This window comes from Oryx dammah, unplaced genomic scaffold, assembly GCF_014754425.2.
Source record: "Oryx dammah isolate SB20612 unplaced genomic scaffold, SCBI_Odam_1.1 HiC_scaffold_10, whole genome shotgun sequence".
Lineage (NCBI taxonomy): Eukaryota > Metazoa > Chordata > Mammalia > Artiodactyla > Bovidae > Oryx > Oryx dammah.
Window position 1 is genome coordinate 44,144,242 of NW_024070194.1, and position 24,612 is coordinate 44,168,853.

The 24,612-nt window shown below is 48.8% G+C and overlaps 1 protein-coding gene across 1 annotated transcript in view; it reads right to left on the bottom strand.

Moving 5' to 3' along the window:
• SLC24A3 (solute carrier family 24 member 3) overlaps window positions 1-24,612 on the bottom strand; it is a 161,392-nt gene that overhangs the window by 11,960 nt on the left and 124,820 nt on the right. The window contains exons 7-14 of the mRNA XM_040247322.1: window positions 23,365-23,390; window positions 20,575-20,628; window positions 14,698-14,831; window positions 12,271-12,431; window positions 11,224-11,491; window positions 6,027-6,193; window positions 3,209-3,323; window positions 1,932-2,044 (exon numbers count right to left, since the gene is read on the bottom strand). Coding sequence (XP_040103256.1) covers window positions 1,932-2,044; window positions 3,209-3,323; window positions 6,027-6,193; window positions 11,224-11,491; window positions 12,271-12,431; window positions 14,698-14,831; window positions 20,575-20,628; window positions 23,365-23,390 — 1,038 coding nt within the window. The remainder of the gene's footprint in view (window positions 1-1,931; window positions 2,045-3,208; window positions 3,324-6,026; window positions 6,194-11,223; window positions 11,492-12,270; window positions 12,432-14,697; window positions 14,832-20,574; window positions 20,629-23,364; window positions 23,391-24,612) is intronic.

Below are 24,612 nucleotides of genomic sequence, written 5' to 3' on the forward strand. Positions count from 1 at the left end.
CTTCCTGGGTAGCCAGCTCCATGAATGACCTGGAGCCTCCTTACATGTAGGTGGGAATGTGTGATTTATGGGAAAGAATATGAAAAAGAAAATGCATATAGATGTATAACTGAATCACTTTGCTGTACATCAGAAACTAACACAACTCTGTAAATCAAGTATAGTCCAATAAAATAAATTAAAAAAAAAACCAATATGGGGAAAGATGAAAAAAAAATCAACTCACACACAAAAAACCATTACCCTCTAATGGAGAATTGGGTAAAGGGCACAGAGAGATAATTATCTGAAGGAAGAATCTAAAAGGCCAATACATGTGAAAAGGAATGTTTAGTCTCTCTGGTAATTAAAGTAAAATTGACTAAAACACAGTTAAAAAAAAAAAAAAACATGCTGCTGAATCTCAAAAACGTCATCAAAAACGTCATTATGTTAATCTATGCATCTCATCAGTTTGAATGTCATCATTTTTGATTAACTAAGAGCACCCACATGGTCTGCCCTGCATGACATCTAGGCCACATGCCCCCAGGCTTGCTCTGCTCCACTTACATGGGGCCCCTTCCTGTTCTCCAATAGGCTGAGTGCATGTCTGCCTCAGGGCCTTTGCACAGCTGTTCCTTTTGCCTGGAATGCTTTTGCTCTGCCCTGCCCCAGTTTCTCCATGATGGCCTCTTCTCTAGTTATTGACTTCAACTCACAGTCACCTCTTGTAAGGAGCTTTCCCAGAACCCCCTCTGTCCCATCTCCCAATTTCATAGACAGCAGAGAAGAGATCTCAGCTCCTTAGGACACATAATGCTTCCTTCCAATGTCTTGTGCTTATATTAACTTTCTGGTGAAATCTTCCTGCCAACAGATAGATTCACATGAACCAAACATGGCCTTTCTCACCATGTATTTAGAAATTTCAATGGACACACTCTCCCTACTTGAAACAGGTGCGAGGGAAGCAACTTGGAAACAACCACCATCTGATAAATGAGCCACGATATTTTCTTTGGAAAACACACTTACGTGCAACATATACAGATAGACTAAAGCATACTCAATGACATGTTCAGAGAAGCACCAGCACTGGGTTGGGTATGAATACCGCAGAGGCGTCATCCTTTTTTCCCTCCCTGACACAGAGAAACCTCTAACTGCAGTTTCTCCCTCCAGCTCTGGACAGTGGCTGGGACAGGAGTGCCCCTCAGAAGAGGGGGATCACTTTGGCAGGCTGGGAAAGAGCACTGCCATCTAGCTGGAACTCCCAAATCCCCATCTGCAAATCCACCTGGAGTCAGAGTTGGCTTGGTCTTGAGAAAGAGCGTGGGGGCGTCACTGAGGAGTCTGACGGTCACCAGATCCCTGGCAGAGACAGCGTCGTGTACTTTGTGTCCTTCCCTTCAGGAATAAAATATTTTGCGTGCAAAACAAATCCTCAGAGCAAGGGTTGGCGAATTAGGGCCTGTGGGCCAAACCTGGCCCCTCTGCTGTTTTTGCAGAGTCCATGAGTGAAGAAGGGTTTTTTACATTTTTTCATTGGTTGAAAAGTTTTGAAAAGAATCATAATGTGTCATGACATGTGAAAGTCATAGGAAATTCGAATTTCAGTTTCTATACATAAAGTCGGACTGAAACAGCCACGTTTATTGACCCGCCATCACCTGCTGCTGCCTTGAGGCCAACACAGCAGAGCTGATGACGACTGTGATGGAGACCATCTAGGCCACGGGTGGGGCCTAAAGTATTTACCATCTGACCCTTTCCTGAAGCTTGTAACAGCTCCGTCTGCTCTCGAGTCCTGAATGTCCCCACGTGGGCCTGACCTTGAGAAGACTTGGCCAGGAGAATTTGTTTCCTCTCAATGCAAGTGTTTCCACACCTCCTCTGCCCTGAGACATAGTCGCAGTGGCTGAGGTCACCAGGGAGAAAATTCCACTTACATAGGATCCGTAATCCACAGCCAGGGTCTGCAGTGCCCAGGGGAGACCGAGCCCGATGAGGATGTCAAAAACATTGCTCCCGATGGAGTTGGACACGGCCATGTCCCCCATGCCTGCAAGGACAAGAGGTTACTGGAGTGAGGAAGGTGGTCCCTGGGGGGTGCCCCGGCCCTTGAAGACTCTCTCCAGCCCCTGGCCTGACAGCCAGAGACCTGGTGGGCAGGTGGGCTGGCCCAGGTGCTCGGGTCTGTCCCGGACCATCCATGACTGTAGGATGATTCCGATTATAAAGTAGTCATTGAATATGTATTTTCAATAAATAGAATGAAATACACATGCTATTAAACTGCTGAGCTTTACTTCAGATATGATCATTGGTTAAATGTAATTCAAAAAACTAAATCTGGTTGCAAAAATTCTGAACTATTCTGTGGAAAGGAATAAACTCAACATCCTATAAAGGGCTCATGAGTTCATCAACCTGCACAGCTCAGTGTCATTACCCATCTGCTCCATATCCGTATCTTCTTCTAAATAACTGAGCAACATTAAGGAAAATAATGTAACCAGTAGAATTTTGTGAGGACCAGTGGAGGACACTTTGCCAAGGGTGGGAGCTATACACTGTTGCTGAAAACCAATCTCCTCCCGCACAAATCAGGTTCATAAATGAGAGTAGGTGCTGGGGGGCCATCTGGGGGGCTTCGACCCATGGGTGGGTAGACTGTAATCTTGGTTTTGAGGGTGGAAGGGTCTGTCACACACTGAAGAGTAACGTCTGGCACTTAGGCTATGGGGTCCATCCTCTCTAAGCTCAGTTTCCTCATCCATGAAATGGGTATATGACTGTCTCTAATTCATAGAATTGTTAAATTAAGTAAGATCATGTGTCCAAATTGCCCTGTTCAGTGTGGGGCTATCATCAGCAGATGTCAGCTATCACTGTATTTCTTACCATTTTTAGTAATAGAAACAATACAACCCTGGAGGGGATGAGGGGACAACCTAGTATACGAAAGGGTATATAGTATACCTATATAGGTATATAGTATACCTAGTATATAGAAAGGGTCTCTGCCTTGCTCGAGGGTGGATCTTCTGGCTTGCTTCCCTGTTATTCTGATGCCAGCAAGCCTTCTGACCAGCCTGGCACTGAGGTGGCCAGCGCCCCTGCACAGCTGGGATGTGGTGCCCTGGTAACTGCCATGCAAGCTCCCCTTACCCCCTAAGTAGGGAGGCCTGGCTTCCCTTCCCAGCCCTCCCCATGTGGGCCCTACCTTGTCTGGCCACAATGAGGCTGGCCATGCAGTCGGGCACGCTGGTTCCAGCTGCCAGGAAGGTGATCCCCATGATGACGTCAGGAATCCCTAGCGTGTAGCCGATGATCGTGACCTGGGAGCGGGGTGGGGGTGTGGGGAAGAGAGGCAGGAAAAGACAGTGAGCGGAGGGCCAATGCCAGCCCTGCCTGCCCGTCGACCTTGTCACCAAAGCTGAAGAATCTGCAATCTGGGTGGTCTAGGGGCAGTGTCTGCGTCCCGTGTCAAAGACAGAGGGCCAGGAATGTCTCAGGGAACAGAGAGGTGGAGTTACAGAGCCCATGCTTTCCAACCAAAGACTGGCCTTTTTCACACGTTCCTTTGGGTGAGGCAGGCGGCCTGAGAGAGGAGAAACAGAGTTGCTGGAAAAAGGCAACAGCGGGACAGTTTTTGAACTCAGGATGTTCCTGGGGACCCAGAATGGATGGCTGCCATGCTGTGCTAGGAAATCCACTGTCCAAGTCTCAGGTCGGCTGCATGACGAGACTTTACGAGAGTTGGGAGGGGGCTGAATAATACCACCCAGTCCAGTAAGAAAAGCTGCCAGCTGCCGATTCCTTCCCTCCCTTCCTGGCAGCTTGGGAACATCATCTGCCCACATCACCCTCGGCTCCACGGTGGCTTACATCTGCCCAGAACTCAGGTGCTTTTAGTGTAACTTACTTAACTCTCACTACAACCCCAGGGTATACATACTGGTGTTATCTCCATTCTCTGAGTGGCCTTGGGGCATCCCCTGCCCAGAAAGCAGGCCCGTGGGCATGGGCAGCACCTCTGTGTACACGGGGGGAGGGGTTAAGTCAACCCAGAGGCAGTGCTTCTATTCTGTAAATGAGCTCATTCTGGCTCCGTTTTCAGATGGGCAAACTGGGAGGACAGCAGTGGGTGGGACGGAGTGACCAGGGGCGGGTGGCACAAGTGAGTGAGTGGAAAGAGACCCGTTCCGGGTGCCCTGGCCTCAGGAGAGGACAACATGCAGGAGCTAAACGTTAGGTCATTGTGGGATGCGCCCTCCCTCACGTTCTATAAAACTGCAAGAAATGCAGACGGCATGTGGCCAGTACCCATTCCTGCCAGCTCCTCCAGGATCCTTGCATGGGAGCCTGGCCTCACTCCCTCCCTGCCAAAGGTTTGGGGGGCATTATTTAAATCTGCTAGGATGCCTGGCTTGGTCTCTTTCAAGCAGAGGCTGTGTGTCTCATTTCCGCCCAATGCTGGAGTGGATTTGCGGTGGCCTCGGGTTCTCTGCCTGCCGCGCTCCAGGGAGGAAAGGGAGACACAGAAACACAGCAGCTTCTTGGGACTGCTCTGGAGCCTAGCTGCAAGCATCCTGCTCACCCGTGTTTTTCTGTTCTCACCCTCCATGGGGTCCCTGCACGAATTGGTTTGGCTCTGTGGGGCTCGAGCTGGGAAGAGAACCCTGTCCCCGCTGTGCCTGAGGTTACCGTGGTTACAGCTGAGGCTACCGTGCTGGGAAGCGATTCTCCAGGTGTCTGTACCAGATCTCGAGGGTTTCTCCTGGTCTCCCCTTACTCCCGGTCCTTTCCCAGGGCTCCTCCGAACCTCCCCCAGAGTGGAAGGAGGCTAACAGAAAGAGGGTGAGCCTAAGATCTGTCAGCTACTTTGCATGTTAGTGGACTTCAGAGAAAAACCACTGGACACCTGGCAGTCAGGGATACCAATGCTATCCCCCAGAGTTGGCACCCAACGAAAAGGTCAAATAAAAACAGTGATGGACACAGCGTGAGGGAGAGACCGCTGCCTATGCGATCTGGATTGAAGAATAATGTCTGCGATGTTGAAGGCAGGGGATGATTGTGAGTCAGCTGTGTCAGGTTTACACATTTGTTATTGCCTCCAAAATAATCTTTTCAGAACGTTTTTCCGCTCTCGAGTTTAATTCTCCAGCATCTCTATTTCATCTCTAGCCGACGCTCGAGCGCAATGAGATATACATATGTCACGGTTTCTAATTTCTTCCCAACTCCAATTATAATGAATTAGGGCCACTCCCCAGTTAAAAACGAGCATCGTGCATGGGCATTGAGTGCACTCTGGATTTCCTAGGATGGCTTTAGGGCAGAAACGCTTTTGAGCGAAGGCCCCTCAATCAATGCCGACTCTTGAATCATTGTTTCAGCTTCAGAAGGGACCCTTGAGCATTCACTTGGTTCAGTGACTTCATTTTCGGGTTGAAGAAACTGAGCTGAGACGGGGCGTGACTATGATGGATGCAGTGTCACTTCTTGGGCCTCCCACCTTGCCTCCATGCTGGCTGCCCGTGACCCTGCAGGTCTTCCCACCAGAGCGGGTCGGGTGTATGTCCCTCACTCCACAGACACTTGGCAGATGGAGGCTGGGTGGAAATCTCAAGCCAAGGCCCCAGAAGGCGCCCATATTTGCCTTTGCCCTCCTGCATTCCAGTGACCCACTGTGAAAAGACATTCCCCAGGTAGCCACTGGTCCAGAGAAAACGGGCAAACACAGAGCAGACATGAGCCCCACCTGCTGCCTGAGCCAAAGGCACCCACACTGGAGCTGAAGGCAGGCTGCTTAGCTGGTGCCCGGTAAGACCAGTCACCCACAGTCTACCTGCCGACACATGAGCAAGAGGATAAGTTCTTCTGATTCTAAGCCACGGAATCTAGGGCTGGTTGTTACACAGTGTATGGCAGCAACAGCTGACTGATAGAGTTACTGGGCTAAAACCTCTGCCCTGGCTCCCCTCTGGTTGAGTTTCTCTCTGAAGGGACCCAGCACCCTGGGGTCCTGGACTCACCATCCACACCATTATGTAGGAGAAGGCTGCGATCCACAGCGTGGACGAAGCAAAGGTCACCATAAACCACTTTTCCCAGCGGGGCTTGTTGCAGTTGGGGACGGTGAAGTACAAGACGAAGCTCAGAGGCCAGGTGAATGCCCACTTCACTGTTTCCAGTTTGCCAGCTGGGAAAACAACAAAGGCAAAACAAACAAACAAACAGATCAGTGAGGTGTGTTTTCCCGCTCCATCCTCAGCGTGAGTGTCCCCAGACATTAAGCCTGACTGTGGTGCTCCTTACCACAAAGACTCGAGTGCCTTTCCACCAACAAGACCAAGAGGAATAGAAAGTGCCCACCTGCTGGTAGGCCTCAAAATGACAGGATGCGTCGCTTCTGAGTAATACAGAGCTGGGGGGTGCGAGGGAATAGTTTGGCAAATGGAGCCAGGTGGAAAAGGATGCGGAGGATTCTCAGGATATAAATGGGGTGCGGGGAAGGCAGGGGAGGGGCAGTAAAGACCACTAGCCACCTCTCAGTCCTTCTCCCCATGGATAGGCAGCTACATCTTCCCGGAGTCTAAGGGGGTCAGCAGACACAGCGCTACCTAGTGGAATTTCTCAACATCGTCTTTCAACTTGCGGAAATTTTGATGGATGATCTGAAAGCTCTCAAGGTTGCCAAAGCATTGCTTGAGTGTTTATATGCCAAGCTGCTATGGATTTGCAAATTCATAATTGCTTCCTGGCTCTATCTGCCTGCTGCTATGGACAAGATGATGGATCTATTAGTGATGACTTGTCCTACCATCTCAGCTGCTGAGTGCCAGAGACAATGGTGCCTGTTTTACCACGAGTTCTTGTAGCCTCAGATTCAAAAAACCCATTAGCTCTCCTTTGGCCATGACTGCCATCCTGCTTAGTGACTAAACAACAACAATAACAAACCATCCTGCATTAAGTACTAACTCAGCTCTGAAAAGAAGTATCAACCAAGATCTGCAGAAAGGTCTCTGCAGCCTCTCTGGACAACTTCCCACCCCCTACCACCACAGAGGGGTTCTTTCTGTTCTCCAACTTCAAATAAATCATACAGTATTTTGTTTGTTTGTTTCTACATTCTTTTATTCAACATAATGCTTTCTGAGTTTCATCCATGGATTGGTAATTCATTCCTAATTGCTATGTGGTGTTCCAGCCTGTGAATACACTGCAGTGTGACTGCATTCTCCTGTGTCTGGGATTTGGGCTGGTGCCAGTTTTCAGGTATTACAACTAAAGAGGCTGTAAGCTTTTCTGTGTGAATCTTTCTGTGGGCATGTTTTCATTTCTCTTGGGCAAAGACCCAGGGGTAGAAATGCTGAGTCACAGGGTGGGTGTTTGTTTTAACTTTATGAGAAACTGCTGAACTGTTTTCTAAAAGGACTGTTCCAGTTTGCATTCCCACCAGAGTTGAGGTATTTTTAAAATTACATTGTGAAAAGTGATGACTAAAATGTTTAACACAATTTATGTTATAATTGTATACTAGCATCCAGCACTTATTTCATACATCTTTCACCAGTCTCCAAATATTTTCTTAAAACTGCGGTTGAGTTACATGACACCACTTTTGACTCTTGGTCTCCCTAGACTGTAAGGTGGTCTCTGGGGGGGGGGGGGGGCTTTCTTATCAGTCCCCATTCTGTCTGTTCTGTCTGAATCAAGTGCTTCAGCTCTTTAAACTCCCTGAGCCTCAGTTTCCTCACCTGTGGAAGGTCGACAGAGCAGCAGTCCATGGGGTCACAGAGTCAGACACAAGTGGAGCGACTTAGTACTCCAACATACAGACATATAGACATATACAGCATGTGTGTGTGCTGTGCTCAGGCACTTCAGTTGTGTCCGACTCTTTGCCACCCTGTGGACTGTAGCCCGCCAGGCTCCTCTTGTAGGTGGAATTCTCCGGGCAAGAATACTGGAGTGGGTAAGCCATTCCTTTCTCCAGGGGATCTTCCTGACCCAGGGATCGAACCTGGGTCTCTGGCATTGCAGGAGGATTCTTTACCATCTGAGCCATGGGGTAAGCTCATTATATAATATACAGCATATTAAATATATATAAACATTTGTGTATTAATATGCAACATGTCAGGCCTTCCCAGGTGGCTCAGTGGTAAAGAATCCGCCTGCTGATGCAGGAGATGTGGGTTTGATTCCTGGGTCTAGAAGATCTCCTGAGGAGGGAATGGCAACCCACTCCAGTATTCTTGTCTGGAGAGTCCCATGGACAGAGAAGCCTGGTGGGCTACAGTTCATGGGTATATGAAAAGAGTTGGTCATGACTCAGGATGCTCACACAGATGCAGCATGTTAAATATATACAGTATACAGAAAGCATGTTATACGCATGCATCACACCATACATGTGCACATGCTATATATGCACACACACACTTATATTCATGTACACACACATACATGCATGCATGTCCTATACTCCTCTATTTGAATACCCCCACACAATTACATACTTGTTAATGATACACACTCCAGTCAAGCCTTAGTGGCAGAAACAGGCAAATACAGGTCCCTGCAAGATTCCCGTGGGAGGGAAACAGATCTTTACCCAGTGGCCAAAGTATCTTGGCCTGAGAGGACCCTCGAGTGCCCTCTGCTGGCCTGAGGGCCTCTGCTTGCTCACCGCTGCGAGGAGGCAGCCCTGCCCAGGGGAGGCCCTGGCTAGACACTCAGCCCCCAGTCCCAGCCTTGAATGGTGTTTCTCAGCAGCTGGTGGAGCAGAACAGGGGCCCACACTCGGGCAAGCCCATCCTTACTCCAGAGGCAGAGCCAGGTGCTGACCTTGCTCCCCGGCATGGCAGAGGAACCCTGAAGATGGCTGGGGGACCCCAGGCCTCAAGCCCATGCCACCCAGCAGTGGCCCACGGACCAGCAGCATCGGCATCACCTGGAGCCCCACCTGGATCACCCAAGTCAGAGCCCACCCTTGGTCAAGGATGCCCACATGAGAGGGGCTGGTGAGGAGGACTCAGGATCCCACTGACTGTCTCAGCAGCTCAGGGCCCTGGGGTGAAGCTGAGACCGCCAGGGGTGGCAGGACCACACAGAGCATCCATTCTCCTTGTGAGCCTATGCTTCCAAAGGATGGAGGGTGCCTGATGTGGGTGCTTGAGCCCAAACCTGCAGCCATGCCTCCTAATGTGTGGGGAGACCCTATGGCCTCCACATGTGCACCCTAATCCTGGGGTGAGGGTGGGGAGCAGGAGTTTAGGATAGCCCGAAACTTCACACATAGGCCTGGCATGTACTGTGTCCAGGTGAGAAACAAGGAGCTCATGACCCGAAGGGGCCCTTCTGTCCCGCTGAGTGATGTGGTCTGTGTGCTCTCACACCTGTGTCTCTGATGTCTTCCTGGAGGCATGTGTGTGGGATCCTGGGCGCCGGGGCCAACATAGCACCCAGTCACTTACAAACTCTTTCATCGGGGACAACATCAGCCAAGTGAGAGTTCTTGGAGCGAGGTTACAGTGCCGACGGTGAGCTCTGCAAACAAGGGCTGGAGAGGGGGTGGAATTCCAGATCCAGCCCCCAAGGTCTGTGCCCTGATTTTCAGAGCCCGTGTGGAGGATGAACCATCATCCCTAACTGCCCTACACTGTGAAGCACAGCTGACCTCCAGATAGGCAGGTCATCACCGGAGCCCTTGGAAGAAGAGGAGGAGGCTAGAGCCATGAGCAAAGTGGGGAGGACCAGACAACACACACCGTTCATTTGAAATGAGACGCATGGGACAAAGAAGATGGAGCCGTAGGGTAGGGCAGGGAGCAGCCCCAGCTGACAGCCATGAGGAACCACCAGGAACCACCCTGCCAGGAACCCAAGTGTGCCGGGGCTGCTGGGAAGGACCGCAGCCCTGGCCCCCTCATCACTGCCCTGTGAGCCTTGGAACCCCCAGCCAGGCAGTGCCAGACTTCTGACCCCTAGAACCTGAGCTAGCCAACAAGTCTAAGCTGCAAGGCTTGTGCTCATTTGTTACAAAGCAAGGGAAAACGAGCATGCGGCCTTATGAGGGAAAAGTGGGGAACCAGTCATTCCATCCTTAACATGTTTTTGTCCTGGTTGATAGGGAAGGTTGCCAAGAAATGACACCAAATGTGGCAAAATGGATAAAAAGCCAGGATACATTTTACTAACAAGCCATGATTTACCTTTGGGTGATTTGGGGTCTGGGCATCTGGGTGGTATTTTCTAGTTACTTTCGGTTGGCAGTTGACGAGGTTGAGATCTCAGGAGCCTTTCAGGGACCCTGTCGCCCCCTGAGCTTTACTGGCTGGATGCAAAGAGGGGCCCCAAAGGACACTGCATCCGAAAGGAACACTCGACTGTGACGCTGCACCCATGTCTCCTTGCTAAACGGCCTTTCAAATGGACCCAGCACTTCTCCTCAGAGCTGACAGCCCCCACTACATTCCAGCGTCGCAGAGAAGACACACAGGCTAGTTAAGCTTCACCTACTTGACAGGGAATACGAACTGGACCAGCAAACACTTTCTTGAAACAGAAACTTCTGGAAGGTCTGGCAGACAGGCAGAATTCTGTGGGTTTGGTCTACCCGTTCCACTAGTGGCGGGGCTGGAGGACAAGGCTGCTGGCTCGGCTGAGTCTTTACCAGCCTCTGCATGCACCCTGACCGTCAAGAAACGGGGAGGCCCCTGGCCCAGCCCTGAGGGGTGATTCGGAAGCTCTCTGCCCTGGTCTGCTTCTCCTGTGGTGCCCACCCTGGAGACAGCAGGTCCTGGGACCTGGGCCCCCAAGGGCTGCCTCGTCAGGACAGTGCCCCCACCAACCGCGATGGGGTGGGTAAAGGTGGGAAACCCCACCCCACAGCACCAAGCCGCCTAGCCGGCAGGGTCACTAACTTTCCTCTTTGGCACCACAGGGTCCCGAGGAACCACTGACAGGGAGCCTTCCTCCTCCAAAGGCCCGAATTTCAACCAGGCCTGAAGGTCACCATCTTGGGCACTGGATCCTCTGTGAAAGAATCTTACCCACTGTAAAGTTTAACACAATATAAATAGTTCTATGGCCATACAGACAGTCCTTGAATTTGGTTATCAGAAAGGTCACACGGTCAAGGGCATCAAGTCAGTGGCTTCAAAACAGCTCCGGACCGCAGCCCGCCCAGCCTGCCCGCCCAGCCCCAGCAGGGGCTCTTACACGGGGGGTCGAAGGGCGTGTATGGCCCCTCCTCGTCCTCCTCGTCCTCCTCCTCCTCGTCGTTCTCGTTATTCTCGTTGTCCTCATTCTCGTTCTCCGTCTCGTCACCGGCCTCCGCGACGACCTCGTCCCTCCGCGTCCCGCTCATGCCTCTGTCCGGGGCGCTGCTGGGCCCCGTCCCGTTCTCCACCGTGTGCTTAATTGGGATCTTGATGGCCACCTCGGATTCTCCGTTGGCATAAGCCCTGCTGTTTATCAGCCTCTGTCTCTGGAGAAGGAAAGCCGCGCTCTAACACAGAATCCGCCCCCTGCCCCGCCCCCGGAGGAGCTGCAGAGCCTCTCACCCAGGACCCCGGCTGTCGGGATCTTCCCAGGCTGCTGACAAGCAGGTGCTTCCAGGAGCTCTGCAGACAGGTTCTAAGGGACTTCTTAAAGTAACAACCAACTCTAATAAACTTTCTGGGAAGAAGGATCACGCTTTCATGACCCACTAGAACTTACAAATCCCTTTAGAGGAGAGTCCCCTCGTCTCAAATGGGCACTGCTTTTCTACCCGGGTTTGACTATCTGTGCACTGGATTGCTAATGCTCCTCTCCAGATGGCAGCAGTCCCCTGGTCCATATGGGAGAAAGCCATAACATGTATCGGGATTGGGATCAACAAGGCTGCCATTCCAGAGAAAGGCATCCCGGGGAAAACTTAGGTCAGAGACTCTGCAGTACCCTAAACGAAGGTAACCTTAACTTAACAACTACTTTCCTGCAAGGTCACATCCGGGGGCTTTATTCAGAGGGAAGATAATGAGATGAAGGTAGGCAGAAGGGACAGAAGAGTCTTTCTATACAGCTGGGAGCTGGACTACATCTCTGGACACGTGGTGGGAAGGGCAAGGACAAGGATGCATAGCTGAGCAGGAATGTTGGGAAACAGCCGAGGGACATTATTGTGTGAAACACTGAGGCAGGCGCTTTTACCTGCAGACTAGGGTCCTCCCTGCCCAGTTTCCCCACCCCGGCCGGGGCAGATGGACTTGTTTTCCCAGATACCTCATTGATTAGCATGCGACTGGCCATGGAGAGTCGGGTCTTCGGGGGGAAGTGGCTGGTGATCATGATTCGAAGACCAGCCTCAGAGAAAGAAAGCTGATGTGGGTAGGCTGACAGCAGCTCGTCTACCATGATCACTGATGCTTTGCGGTGGAAATTGGCTAGGGAAATTAAAAACATAAAATAAAGATAGAGTTGAGGCTAGGAGTAGGAAAGAGATATTCATTCATCTTCCTTCCCTTCCTTATCTTTCTTGCTCCCTCCCTTTGTTTCTTCCCTCCTTTTCATCTTTCCATCCATCCATCAGCCAACCCACCGACCCTCCCACCCATCCATTCATCCATCCACCCACCCACCCACCCACCCGTCTGTCCCGGAAGGGTTGTGACTAAAATTTGAAGAAGAGTCAAAATCTGCTTTCCATGGGCTTATCCATACTTCCTTTGAAATGACTTGAAACAGTTTGAGTCCTTTCTCTGACGTAGTAAGAATGAGTGATAACATAAGAGAATTTTCCTTTCTCCTCAAAGGATTCTTTTCCTGCCACTAATATCTGGGGCATAGGAAAGACCTCAACTGTCTTTAGTAAAACTTTATGCCCTTTTCAACGTCAAGAGTGTTCATGCTGCTGCTGCTGCTGCTAAGTCGCTTCAGTCGTGTCCGACTCTGTGCGACCCCATAGACGGCAGCCCACCAGGCTCCTCCATCCATGGGATTCTCCAGGCAAGAACACGAGTGGGTTGCCATTTCCTTCTCCAATGCATGAAAGTGAAAATTGAAAGTGAAGTCGCTCAGTCCAACTCTTAGCGACCCCATGGACTGCAGCCTACCAGGCTCCTCCATCCATGGGATTTTCCAGGCAAGAGTACTGGAGTGGGGTGTCATTGCCTTCTCCGAGAGTGTTCATAGTGGGCTGTTAAAAGCTGCAGGGTTGATGCTAGTCTAAGCAGAGGCCATGGTGGGGGATGCAGGGCTGACCAGGGAGGGGGGCACGGGCAGCTGGCCAGCTTATAGAGGCTCGAGTCCAGAGGGCGCTTAGGGAAAATCCTGTGACATGATCTGCTAGCAGGCCTGAAGAATACTTCCTCCACGGCCCAAGCTCTTCTGCGTGGATATTGCAATGTGAGGACGCAGCTCACGGGTCACAACCTCACTCCTGTTCTCCAGGCCACTAAACCATGAAATGATCTCTGGAAACACTGACTAATAATAGGTAGCTCTCTTTGGTTCTCTAAGAGTATTCCTTTTATTGTTATAAACTACCCTGCAGAGAAGAAACGAAATGAAATCCTTATGTGGGATAGCGCTGAATACTCAAAGTCTTTCATTAAACATGGATATAATTAGTGAGAAATTAGTATAGTATAATTAGTGAGAAAACTACATCAAATAATTGATTTTCAAATTCTAATAATTACCCACAGATTTCAAACTGAGATATGTACTTGGAAATAACCTATAGATTTTTCTTTTTCTTTTTTTTTTCCCTTCCCTGAAAAGGAAGGAAATGGGACTGAGAAGAAATAAACCCACACATTTTAATAGGAAAGTTAAAAAAAAAGTTAAATGAAAAATGAAACACATTGTAGGCAAAAGTAAATGATAATTTTCCATGTTCCTCTAATAAAGAATATTATTAAGAGCATTGTATTATTTCTCTGAATAGCAACTGCTTACTAAGCATCTACTGAATATCAGAATTTGGGGGAATGATTGAGTGACTAACACTTTCACACGTTTAGGGCTTCCTTGGTGTCTCAGATGGTAAAGAATCTGCCTGCAATGCAGGAGACCCAGGTTTGATCTCTGGGTCAAGAAGATCCCCTGGAAGAAGGCGTGGCAACCCACTCCAGTATCCTTGCCCAGAGAATTTCATGGACAGAGGAGGCTGGCGGGCTACAGTCCATGGGGTCACAAAGAGTCAGACACGACTGAGTGACTAACACTTTCACTTTCTTTTCTATGTTATTTTGCAGGTGGGAAACTGAGGTAATATAGCCTGAAAGTGAATTCAGATATAAATATACACGAATAACAACTATCATTAATGGAATATTTTATATACTTTATCTCCTTAACTTGTTACACACATTATCTTCATTTTACAGAAGAGAAAATTGAGGCTCAGAGAGGTTAAGTAACTTGCTCCAAGGTCACACAGCCAGAATGGGAGACAGTCAGCACCTTGACACCCCTGGCATCTCCTTTACCATCCTCTGTTATCATACCATTCTCTGTTATCAACCTCAGCACGTTTGGTCTAAGAACTTCCACCAGCTTCCAGAAGCTGCCCATCACCAGGAGCAGCCTGTTCCCGGATGCAGCCAATGGGAGGGAGTGGGGTGGTGCTCCCCGGGGCAGGCACGCCTTGTGGGGGCTGGTGGCACCTGTTGCAGCCCCGCAGTGGGGGCATGGCCCCAGGGTTACCTCTCTTGAGTAGCACCACGGTTGCGTCGCAGTTGCCGCTGTCGTCCATTTCGGCGTTGTTGGCCAAGCCGTTGACCATGTTTCCAGCCCCCTTGGTTCTCCTCTCGAAGCACTGGTGTATGCAGGCATTGTATCTGGACATGGCCGGGAGCAGAAAGAGCCCATCAGCACTGCGGTTCCTTCCTCCTGGGCTCCTGGCTCCCCAAAGCTCCCTCAGCCTGGACACGGGTGAGGGACCCCGTGCCTCAGGTTAATATGGTTACTATTTTATCATCCTGTTTTCCCCAGAATATTCAGCCCATTTCCCCAACTTGATATATGGTAAATGTAAATAAAACCAATTTCAGACAGATAAATAGGGACACACTGCTTTTCTCTGCAGTCTTTCATGTCAGTGGGGGAGCTCTGGGATTGAGTTCCCTTACTCATGATCTATGTATGGATGTAAGAGTTGGTCCATAAAGAAAGTGAGCACTGAAGAAATTGATGCTTTTGAACTGTGGTGTTTGGGAAGACTCTTGAGAGTCCCTTGGACAGAAAAGAGATCCAACCAGTCCATCCTAAAGCAAATCAGTCCTGAATATTCATTGGAAGGACTGATGCTGAAGCTGAAGCTCCAATACTTTGACCACCTGATGTGAAGAGCTGACTCATTGGAAAAGACCCTGATGCTGGAAAAGATTGAAGGCGGGAAGAGAAGGGAATGACAGAGGATGAGATGGTTGGATGGCATCACCGACTCAATGGACGTGAGTTTGAGCAAGCTCTGGGAGATGGAGATGGACAGGAAAGCCTGGCGTCCTACAGTCTATGGGGTCACAGAGTGAGACATGACTGAGCTACTGAACAACAACTCGTGGTCTATGCATGGAAGGGCTGCGATGAGACTCAGAGGGATGAGCAAAGACTCCCTCTTCTGGGCCATGTCCCCAGGGCCTTTGCTGTCAGGGCCATGCAGGTGGAGGAAGGTCAAGGTGTCACGGCCGTCTGTGCCGCTAGCATCACAGCCCATGTGCACAGGTGGGCTGGCTGTCAAAGTCTCTGTCTGCCTTTGGTTTCCCGAGGTCACAAGCTGGGATCCTGGGAAAGTCTGTCACTGCTGTGCCGTAATTCCAGGTCTGTGGGGCTCTTGGCTTTATGACAAAAATTCTGGGCTATGTTTCTTCAGAGTGACTAAGGGAAAGAATCAAAACACTGTGCGAGTTTCTCCCATGTGTGTTGGAAGGAAGGCTGCTTAGTCAAGTTCCTGGGATGCTCTGGCAGGTACTGTCCTGGTCCCTTTATCATTGGTATTAGAAGACTCCCATGGAGGAATCCTAGGAAACTCAGAGGCAAAGACAGCCACCGGGCAGCGTCTCCAGGGCACTGTGGCCCCTGCTGCTTTTTCCACTAGGAGACTTAAAGGTCCTGATGGCTCACTGACCATGGGACAACCCACTGAGGGGTCCCACCAGCTTGGTCTCTGGCCTCCCACAGAATGGCACCCAAGCATTAGACTCTAAATCCAGCTCACATGCCACTCAAGCTGTGTTCTCCTGCCTCTTCTTCACCCCTTTTCCTGCTACAGACATGAGGCCCCTCGGGGGTCCCTTCCCACTGCATCTTGTATCTGTTTTTAGTGCAGTTCTGGGTGGTGGGCCTGCCATGGAGATATAGGTGGGGGATCCTCTATGGCTGGGGGCTGGGCCCCTTTCTGTTCACCCTGGGAGCCTGAGGTGCTTCCTACAGGCCTGAGGGAGAAGAGAAAGCTAGTTTAGAGGGACGGTGGCAGCCATGGAAAGGGCAGTGAGCAGGTCCACTCTCAGGGTTTATAATCTCAGGGCTTGCAAGGAATAGAATGAGAACATGACTATTCTGCAACATGATGAAATGATGGAGCCAGATATTGAGGATCAGCAGCTGCCAAGATAACAGAGAGATCCAGGCGTCTGTTGGTGTGAATCTCCACCACTCTGGACAGTCTAACCTGAATGGGATCAATGACTGACAGGGAGGGGACACAGGGGCTGGAGGAACAGGTCACACTACCCCGCATATGTAATCAACAACGTCCAAATTGTGGGAAACTCTGTAGAGCCATCAATCAGATTTCATTCAAGAATAAATTGCAAGGAAAAAAAGAGGGGGAATTTATAAACTCAAAGAGATCTAGAATATGGAGCGACCAAAAGTGATGAGTGGAATTTATTTGGATTCTGCTTTTTAAACTATTCATGACATTTATGAGACTGAAGGAACTGTAAAAAATGATATTTATGAGACTGTTGAGAATTTGAACATTGGATACTGAATCATATTAAAGAATTAGCATTCATTTTAGGTATGATCATGATAGTGTGACTGGGTTAAAAATGGTCTTTTTAGAGGCAAGTACTGACGTTTGGGTAGATGAACTGGTATGATGTCCGGGACTTTACGGGGCTTCCCAGGTGGTGCTAGTGGTAAAGAACCTGCCTACCAGTGCAGGAGACATAAGAGATGTGGCTTCAATCCCTGGGTTGGGAAGGTCCCCTGGAGGAGGGCCTGGCAATCCACTCTAGTATTCCTTCCTGGAGAACCCATGGACAGAGGAACCTGGTGGGCTACCGTGCATAGGGTCACTAAGAGTTTGACATGACTGAAGGGACTTAGCAGGCAAGCTGGGGATTCAGATCATGGGGAGGGAGGGACACAGCTGGCAGTGTGGGTGCGAGTCAATAGTGGGGGGACTCGGGGGAAGCACATGGGGTGCATCATGCTATTCTGCTGGCTGCTCTGCAGGTCAACGTTTTTCATGGCAGGGTCTCCTCACCCTCCTGGAGGAGCTCCAGGGAGAGGCACTGTTTCTGTCATCTTGACTTAGAATCCACTTTTCCCCCCAGAAATACTGACTCTCCAGGGGGTTTGCTTTAAAAGCTCACAACTGTGTGTTGCTTACTTATTTGGATTTGGATAATAGGATGCTAATACTATGCATTGCGTCATTATGAGCACTTTCGTGGAACTGGATATCAGTTAATTAAGTTAACTATTCTATCACACCCCATTCTTACAAACAGCCTTTCAGGTAGGAAGCATCATTCCTTCTGTTCCTAGAAGCAAAAACTGAGATTCAAAATGCTGGAACCACCTGGCTCAGTTCTGCAGCCAGGGCTGCAAGGGAGGCACTTGATCTTAATGACAAGCCCACACTGCCTCATCTGGGGACCAAATCCCAGTGAAATGACCCAGAAGGACAGAAATCAATCCTCACCAAGGTCAGGTATGCTTCAGGCTCCCTTAAGATTTCTACCTGTTGGGCCAAACCAGAATTGCTTTTTGACCTTCAGACAGAATGTTTAAAAGTCATTTTAAAGCCATTCATCCAGGAGGCAGCTGACAATTCTAATACAGGATGTTTTCAACGGCTGCTGCTGTTTTATATTTTTAATTGAATGTTTTAAATTTTGTGCTTGCACCCCGAAGCTACTTTATTGTGAAGCATGCAATTTTATAAATCAGATTTTATAAAACCCAATGATTAAAGCCTCTGATTACTGACGGGGATGGCAAAAGAGCAGAGATTTCAATTTAGAACTTGGGACCAGAATTTATGCAGAAAATTTCACGAGCGCAGTAGCTGCCTTTCCCCACTTTATTTGTGTACTGCTGGTCTGAACAGCTGGGAAGTTGGTAATGCTGATGCATCAGCAGAAACACACCTCATTAGCTTTCACATTGGACTTGGCTTGGGGTAGGGAAATTGTTCAGTGTGTTTTCTTCATGTCCACATGCCCTGCCTGCAACTCACAGACGTTACGATGGCTCAGTAGAGGGGTGTGGTGGTTATGGAGTGCATGCTCGCAAGATTTTTCAATCTTCCTTCCTTTAGATAAAAATAACTTTCTGAAGGCCTCTTTATTCTGTACAGCCCTTAGTGAATTCAGTATGGGACATGCTTTCATCTAAATTCAGATTTAAAAACCCAAGATCCATGTTCGGCTTATAGCAGACAGTCAGTTCTTCTGGAATAATTGATGAATCCACTTTTCAAAAGGGGAGATGAGAGCTCTTGACTCACTGAGATCTCAAAGCATCAAATGTTTAAAAAAAAATGTGAAAGAAGACATGTATTGTTGAGGCTTCCTGACGGTGGCATGGATTCCCTGATAGTTTTGCTCTTTGAGAGAAAGAGAAATAAGTTGGCTACTCCTGTCTTTAAAGGCATTTCCTTGGAGTCTAGAAACTATGGAAAGCCTTTGGGCCAAATCGGCTTTTTTATGGGAGCTGATGTACTGGGATGTGTGATTTGTGGGAAAAGCACCTGGTTTTGTCACCTTACTGTGATGTCAGTATGGTGTCACCTTACTGTAATTCCACACCAGGATAACTTTGGGTGAGGTTCTAGTCTCAAAATAGTCTTGTTTAGTCACAAGATCCAGATGCTGGGCCCACGCTGAACATGGACAGTTCCTGAGGTGAAAACTGGGCATCATATTGGGTGGAATGGTGGCAGATGGCTCACAGCCTACCCCGGCCATTGGTCAAGCCGGCTCCGACCTTCACTATTCCTGTGACATTGGCCAACGGCCACACTGATTTCTCCCAACAGGGTTCTCAGCCACCAGAATTAATTTTTGTTGGGCCTCAACAGCAAAGAAAACTTGACGTGTCAGTGGCAGACTGCTGCCGGATGCATCCACATCAATGATTTCTGGCAGCAGTCAGACAAAAGGAACTTTTGCCAACAAAGGTCCGTCTAGTCAAAGTTATGATTTTCCCAGTAGTCATGTATGATGTGAGAGTTGGACTATAAAGAAAGCTGAGCACCGAAGAATTGATGCTTTTGAATTGTGGTGTTGGAGGAAAGTCTTGAGAGTCCCTTGGACTGCAAGGAGATCCAACCAGTCAATCCTAAAGGAAATCAGTCCTGAATGTTCATTGGAAGGACTGATGCTGAAGCTGAAACTCCAATACTCTGGCCACCTGATTCAAAGAACTGACTCATTTGAAAAGACCCTGATGCTGGGAAAGATTGAAGGCGGGAGGAGAAGGAGACGACAGAGGATGGGATGGTTGGATGACATAACCAACTCGATGGACATGAGTTTGAGCAAGCTCTGGGAGTTGGTGATGGACAGGGAGGCCTGGCGGGCTGCAGTCCATGGGGTCGCAGAGAGTCGGACATGACTGAGCGACTGAACTGAACTGGCAGTGGTCTCCTGTCCTCCCCCTAGAGGGGGCGGTCACTCCTGCAGTCACATGCGCTGGGGGAGAGGATGGGCTAACTCAAAGCAAATGCAATTGCTTCCGTGGAGACAGGTGGCTGCAGCACAGAGTATCTCTGCACTGTTTACAAGCTCCTCATCTCAACGGTCCTTGTCAAAAAGAAGACCCAGCAGGTTTCTGACCACAGTGCTTACATCTTACATTAGAGCATGGGAAGCATCAGCAACGTCACTCCTGATACAGGTGGTAATCTGCCCAGACTCCATGGGGAAAAAGAATGCATGATCTGGCGGTCTAAAACATGTCCACAGGTAATTGACTCTCCTCTCTTGGAAAGGCAAGGAGTGAAGAACAGACTGACTCTTTTATAACAAATAGAACATGGCAGAAGGGACTTGTGAGGCTGGATCATAGAAGGTTGTTGCTGGGTCCTTCCTGCCCTCTCTTGAATCACCTGCTCCATGGGAAGCCAGCTCCTGGGTATGGGGACACTGGAACAGTCCTAAGGAGAAGCCTATATGGGAAGTTTTGCCACCTTTCTTATTATGAAAGCGAACAAAGAAACAGCCAAAAACCAGGCTGCCAGGTCCTGAAGAGGGGCAAGGACAATGCCCCTCTGTCCACCTCATCACATAACGTTGAGTGCAGGAAAGAGTCTGGGGAGAGAAACTGAGAAGGGATCTTACTTACTTCATGATGACAATGTAGATGAGATACATCAGCACGAGGACCAAAGACTCCCACCTGTGGACGAGCCAAGAATGGGTAGTTAACGGAGGCCACCAAGACACACGAGCCACACCCCAGACTCCCTAGATGCCCGTGTGATGCGAACAACTAAACCTGGCAAGCACGGTAAGGATGAGGTAGGCATGAAAGCACACACAGCCCCTGATCTATACACATGTCCCAGGCAGCACCCGGCTTTCGAGGATTTCTTCCTTCCTCCACTTAAAAGGAGAACGCTTTCTCTTCTCTGTTATTTGCTCACTCCAAAGAGTGCTTTGAACTCAGCAAGACTTCTGTCATATTGCTGAATATAAGACTCCATGTATTAATTCTGACCACAGCTTAATCATTCACTAAAATAATTCAGATACAAACAGCAACCTGGAGGAATTGACAGGAGCAACCAAGGGACTGTTAGCTACATTGGAGTAAGGCCTATTAGGTACAGTAGATACAGTGGGAGATGGAGACAGAGAAGGAGAGAGGGGAGGGAGGGAGAAGACAGACAGACAGACACAGCCGGGTCAGGGAAGGTGCTGTCAGAAAGGATAAGAATGAATAAGTGGGAGAATTGTCAAGGGAAAAATAATGAAACCTCCGGAATGTACCTTGAACTTTTGATATTTTGAACGCTTCCTCTAGTTTCTTTATTTTAGTATCTTCCAGTTAGAAAACAAGGAACCTGATTTCTAGGTTCCTCTTCAGGTGTAGAATTTAACTAGTTAATTGAGAGCATCATTTTTGCTTCAAGAAAAGGTTTATGAGGGATGGTCTATGGAGGAATTTCAGGTTATAGCTTTCCTGTGCTTTTCCAAGTTCCATGCCTAGAAACTGATCCTGGAGAAATATGTGGTCGAACATGAAAAGGATGCACACGTTCCTGCCGCAGTGCTGTTTTATAAGAATGCAGTGTTGGAAAGAAGCAGACAGTCAGCCGACGAGGAGATGGGCTGTGAGTTACGGTGAGTCAGGCCTCGTCATGGGCCACCACCCATGGGGCAAGAATGATTCTGCACATACTGTATGAGGCTATTATAGACACAGTGCTGGTGATGCTACTGAAAGAAGAAGAGGGGTCCAAACCACCTAAAGTCTCCTGAAAGAGGCTTAGGACTGACACAGACTTGCCAGGAACCTGCTCTCACTTCCTCCTATGCGGTTTTCACGAACAAGGCCAGGGAGATGAGAGGGGGCTCCTTCTAAGACCAACAGATGGGAAACCACCTGTGAATCTCCTTGCTTCAGGTTTTCTGCACAAACACAGCAGAAAGATTTCTGAGGTCAACTGCGATCATAACTCGTTGTCCTTATGGCAGCATGGTTAGCCAAGAGCAGCAACACTGAGCAACGCTTAGGCACCTGCTGTTTGCCCAGAGAGAGTGCTGGTTGTGTTAACCGTGCGATGAGTTCAGGTGGCAATGCTTCTGCAAGTTTTCTTGTGCTGCACTGAATCTCCAAGGACATGTGGGGACAATATCACCATTGCATATGGTAACCAGGTCCAGGTGGATCCCACGAGGAGGTTCTCCCTGGCCTCTGAGCTGAGATTCTCCCAGGCACCTTGGTCCCTTTCAGCCCATTGATCACTGTTATTCAAAGAAGACTTCCTTCCTATTTCTTACGGGTCAGTATACAGACCATGTGTCTTAGAGCAAGCTCTCCCAGCTGTCTCCCCCTCGCCCTCTTGGGCAGAGGAGAGAGAGTGGTAGAATACCTTAATACCCTGAAGAGCATGTAACATTTCTGGTCAATGTGATATGTCCCCCGACACCTTTAATTCTGAAATCACAGTGACAACCTAGACAACAGACGTGTTGCTCCTGCAAAGGGCTGGCACTCATTTTGCTGAAAATGAAGATAGCTGGGCTCTGTACATCTTTATTTTTATTTAAAAATGATATAATCTATTATTATTATTTGCATATTCTTTTCCATATGGTTTACTACAGGATACTGAATATATTAGTTCCCTGTGCTGTATAGTAGGAACCTATTATTTGTACTTTTTTGCTACCTCATTCTTAGCTTTAAATAATACCATGCAAGTCGCCTACCTGCAGCATCACAACTGCCTGAGATGTTATCTCAGAAAAAGTAGCTGTATTTTCATATCACTCTGCTTCCACAGATCAAATATTTGAAAAAGGGGACAAGAATGCACAACACAATTTCTGTTTCCATTATAAACACAGCTGACATGCTCAGAACTCATCTTAAAAAAGGCAATTTGGACATTGACCCAAATGCAAATGTTCCCACATATTTAATTTGGGCAATATTTTTAATCTATCAGGAAATCACTGATTTTTCAGAGCTCCAAGTTTATCTTGACTGTTAGGCAGAACTTTAATAGGTTAAAGATCATGGAAGTGCCTCCACTTCTGGCTCCTGTGATATACATGGTATTCGGAATATGGCAATGTGGTCTGAACAACTGGAAAAGTTCATCAAATCTTGTCCATGGCCTTGCCCATGGCTGACTGCAGAAAAGGACAGTTAAATTAGATACCATCTAATCTGGATGAAAGATCTGTCTCCAAAGGAAGTGCACTAGCCCAGCCCAAGGGAAACAACCTCTGCTCCGTTAAAGCTGGTTTGTTTGTTGAGATGGACACAGGGTTCCCAAGAAGTGCTAGCTGTTCCAAGCTGCCCTGACATTTCCCTTTCTTTCTTAAACCCGGACTCTGGTCTTTAAGATACTATCTCTGCAACACAGCAAGGGGAACTTGGAAGGGGAAGAGAGGTACTTACCAGGAAACTTGTTCATCATAAATGAACTGTGAAAAAGAAGATTAAAAAAAGAGAAGATTAGACACACACATACATGTACACACATGCCTTATCACTGCAGGTTATCTGCCCTCGGGGCTGGCTGTTGGGAACCAGGGCTGGTTTGGAGTCTGAAGCGTCTGTGGGCACTCCCCTCTCTGCTGGTTGAGTCCCTGGTCAGTGTCAGCGGAGGGAGGTCTGCTGGCAGACTGGGGTGGGCCTGGTTCCGAGAACAGGGCATCAGCCCATTTTCTGTCCGAGGGTGGAGTGAGAGGGAAGCCCAACCTTGTTATCTGTAGAATTTTGGATCTGGAAGGCAACGCAGAGCTTGGTGGGGGTGTCCAAACATTAGCCACTTGTGGGCCGCCTGGAAGCTGTCTGCATGTCTCTGTACCTTGTACAGTGCCTTCAAGCTCTTATGTAAGCACTTGGGTGTCTAGGGACTCAGTATTTTCCAATCAGTCAACCTACTCTTTCATTTCCTCAAAAGAATGTATTTTCAAAGAAAATTCTGCATCACAACTGGAAGTGGAGAATCAACACCGTGTGTAGAGAGAGAATAAAAATGCATGCAGTGAGGACAGTGAAGACCCTGGGTAGATGGTTAGCTGCCCACGCCCTGAGCCACGGGCCTGCCATATGTGAAGGGAGCTTATCAGGGTCAGAGGCAGTGGAGAACACACAGGGCCGCACAGAAGACCTCCTTCATCAGTTAGGACCCAAAGGAAATACATAACAGGACTGAATTTATTTAAGCCCTGGTCCGTATATTAATAGCATCTAAAATCGCGTCTCATTTTGGGGGGGAAAGTGGTCTAAGCTTGGCTCATTGATTTACACAGGGAACGTGGCTACAGAACATGCATTGTTTCCTGAGGTTGCTCACTTAGCTGGAGAGTTGATCCTAGAACCCAGCCCTGGCTCTTAATTTCGTGTTCCTTCCATGGCACCCTATTTGCCCAGATGGCGTGGTGTTGAAACCAAATGAATACCCTCTGTTTCATTCCAGCAGGAAGCTTTCTTTGCCTACACTCAGGACATGACTGATTTGGGCTCGAGCATCTCTGAGTGGCTTTCCATCGGGCGGGGGCCCACTGGAGTCTCTGAGGCAGAAGCATCCAGTACAGAGGGTGATCATGGCACTGAGATGGTTAACTTGGCTAACACTGGCATCATGCAGTCGCTGGCGATGATAACCACCACCAGTTGTGAGAGACACAGACAACCTCA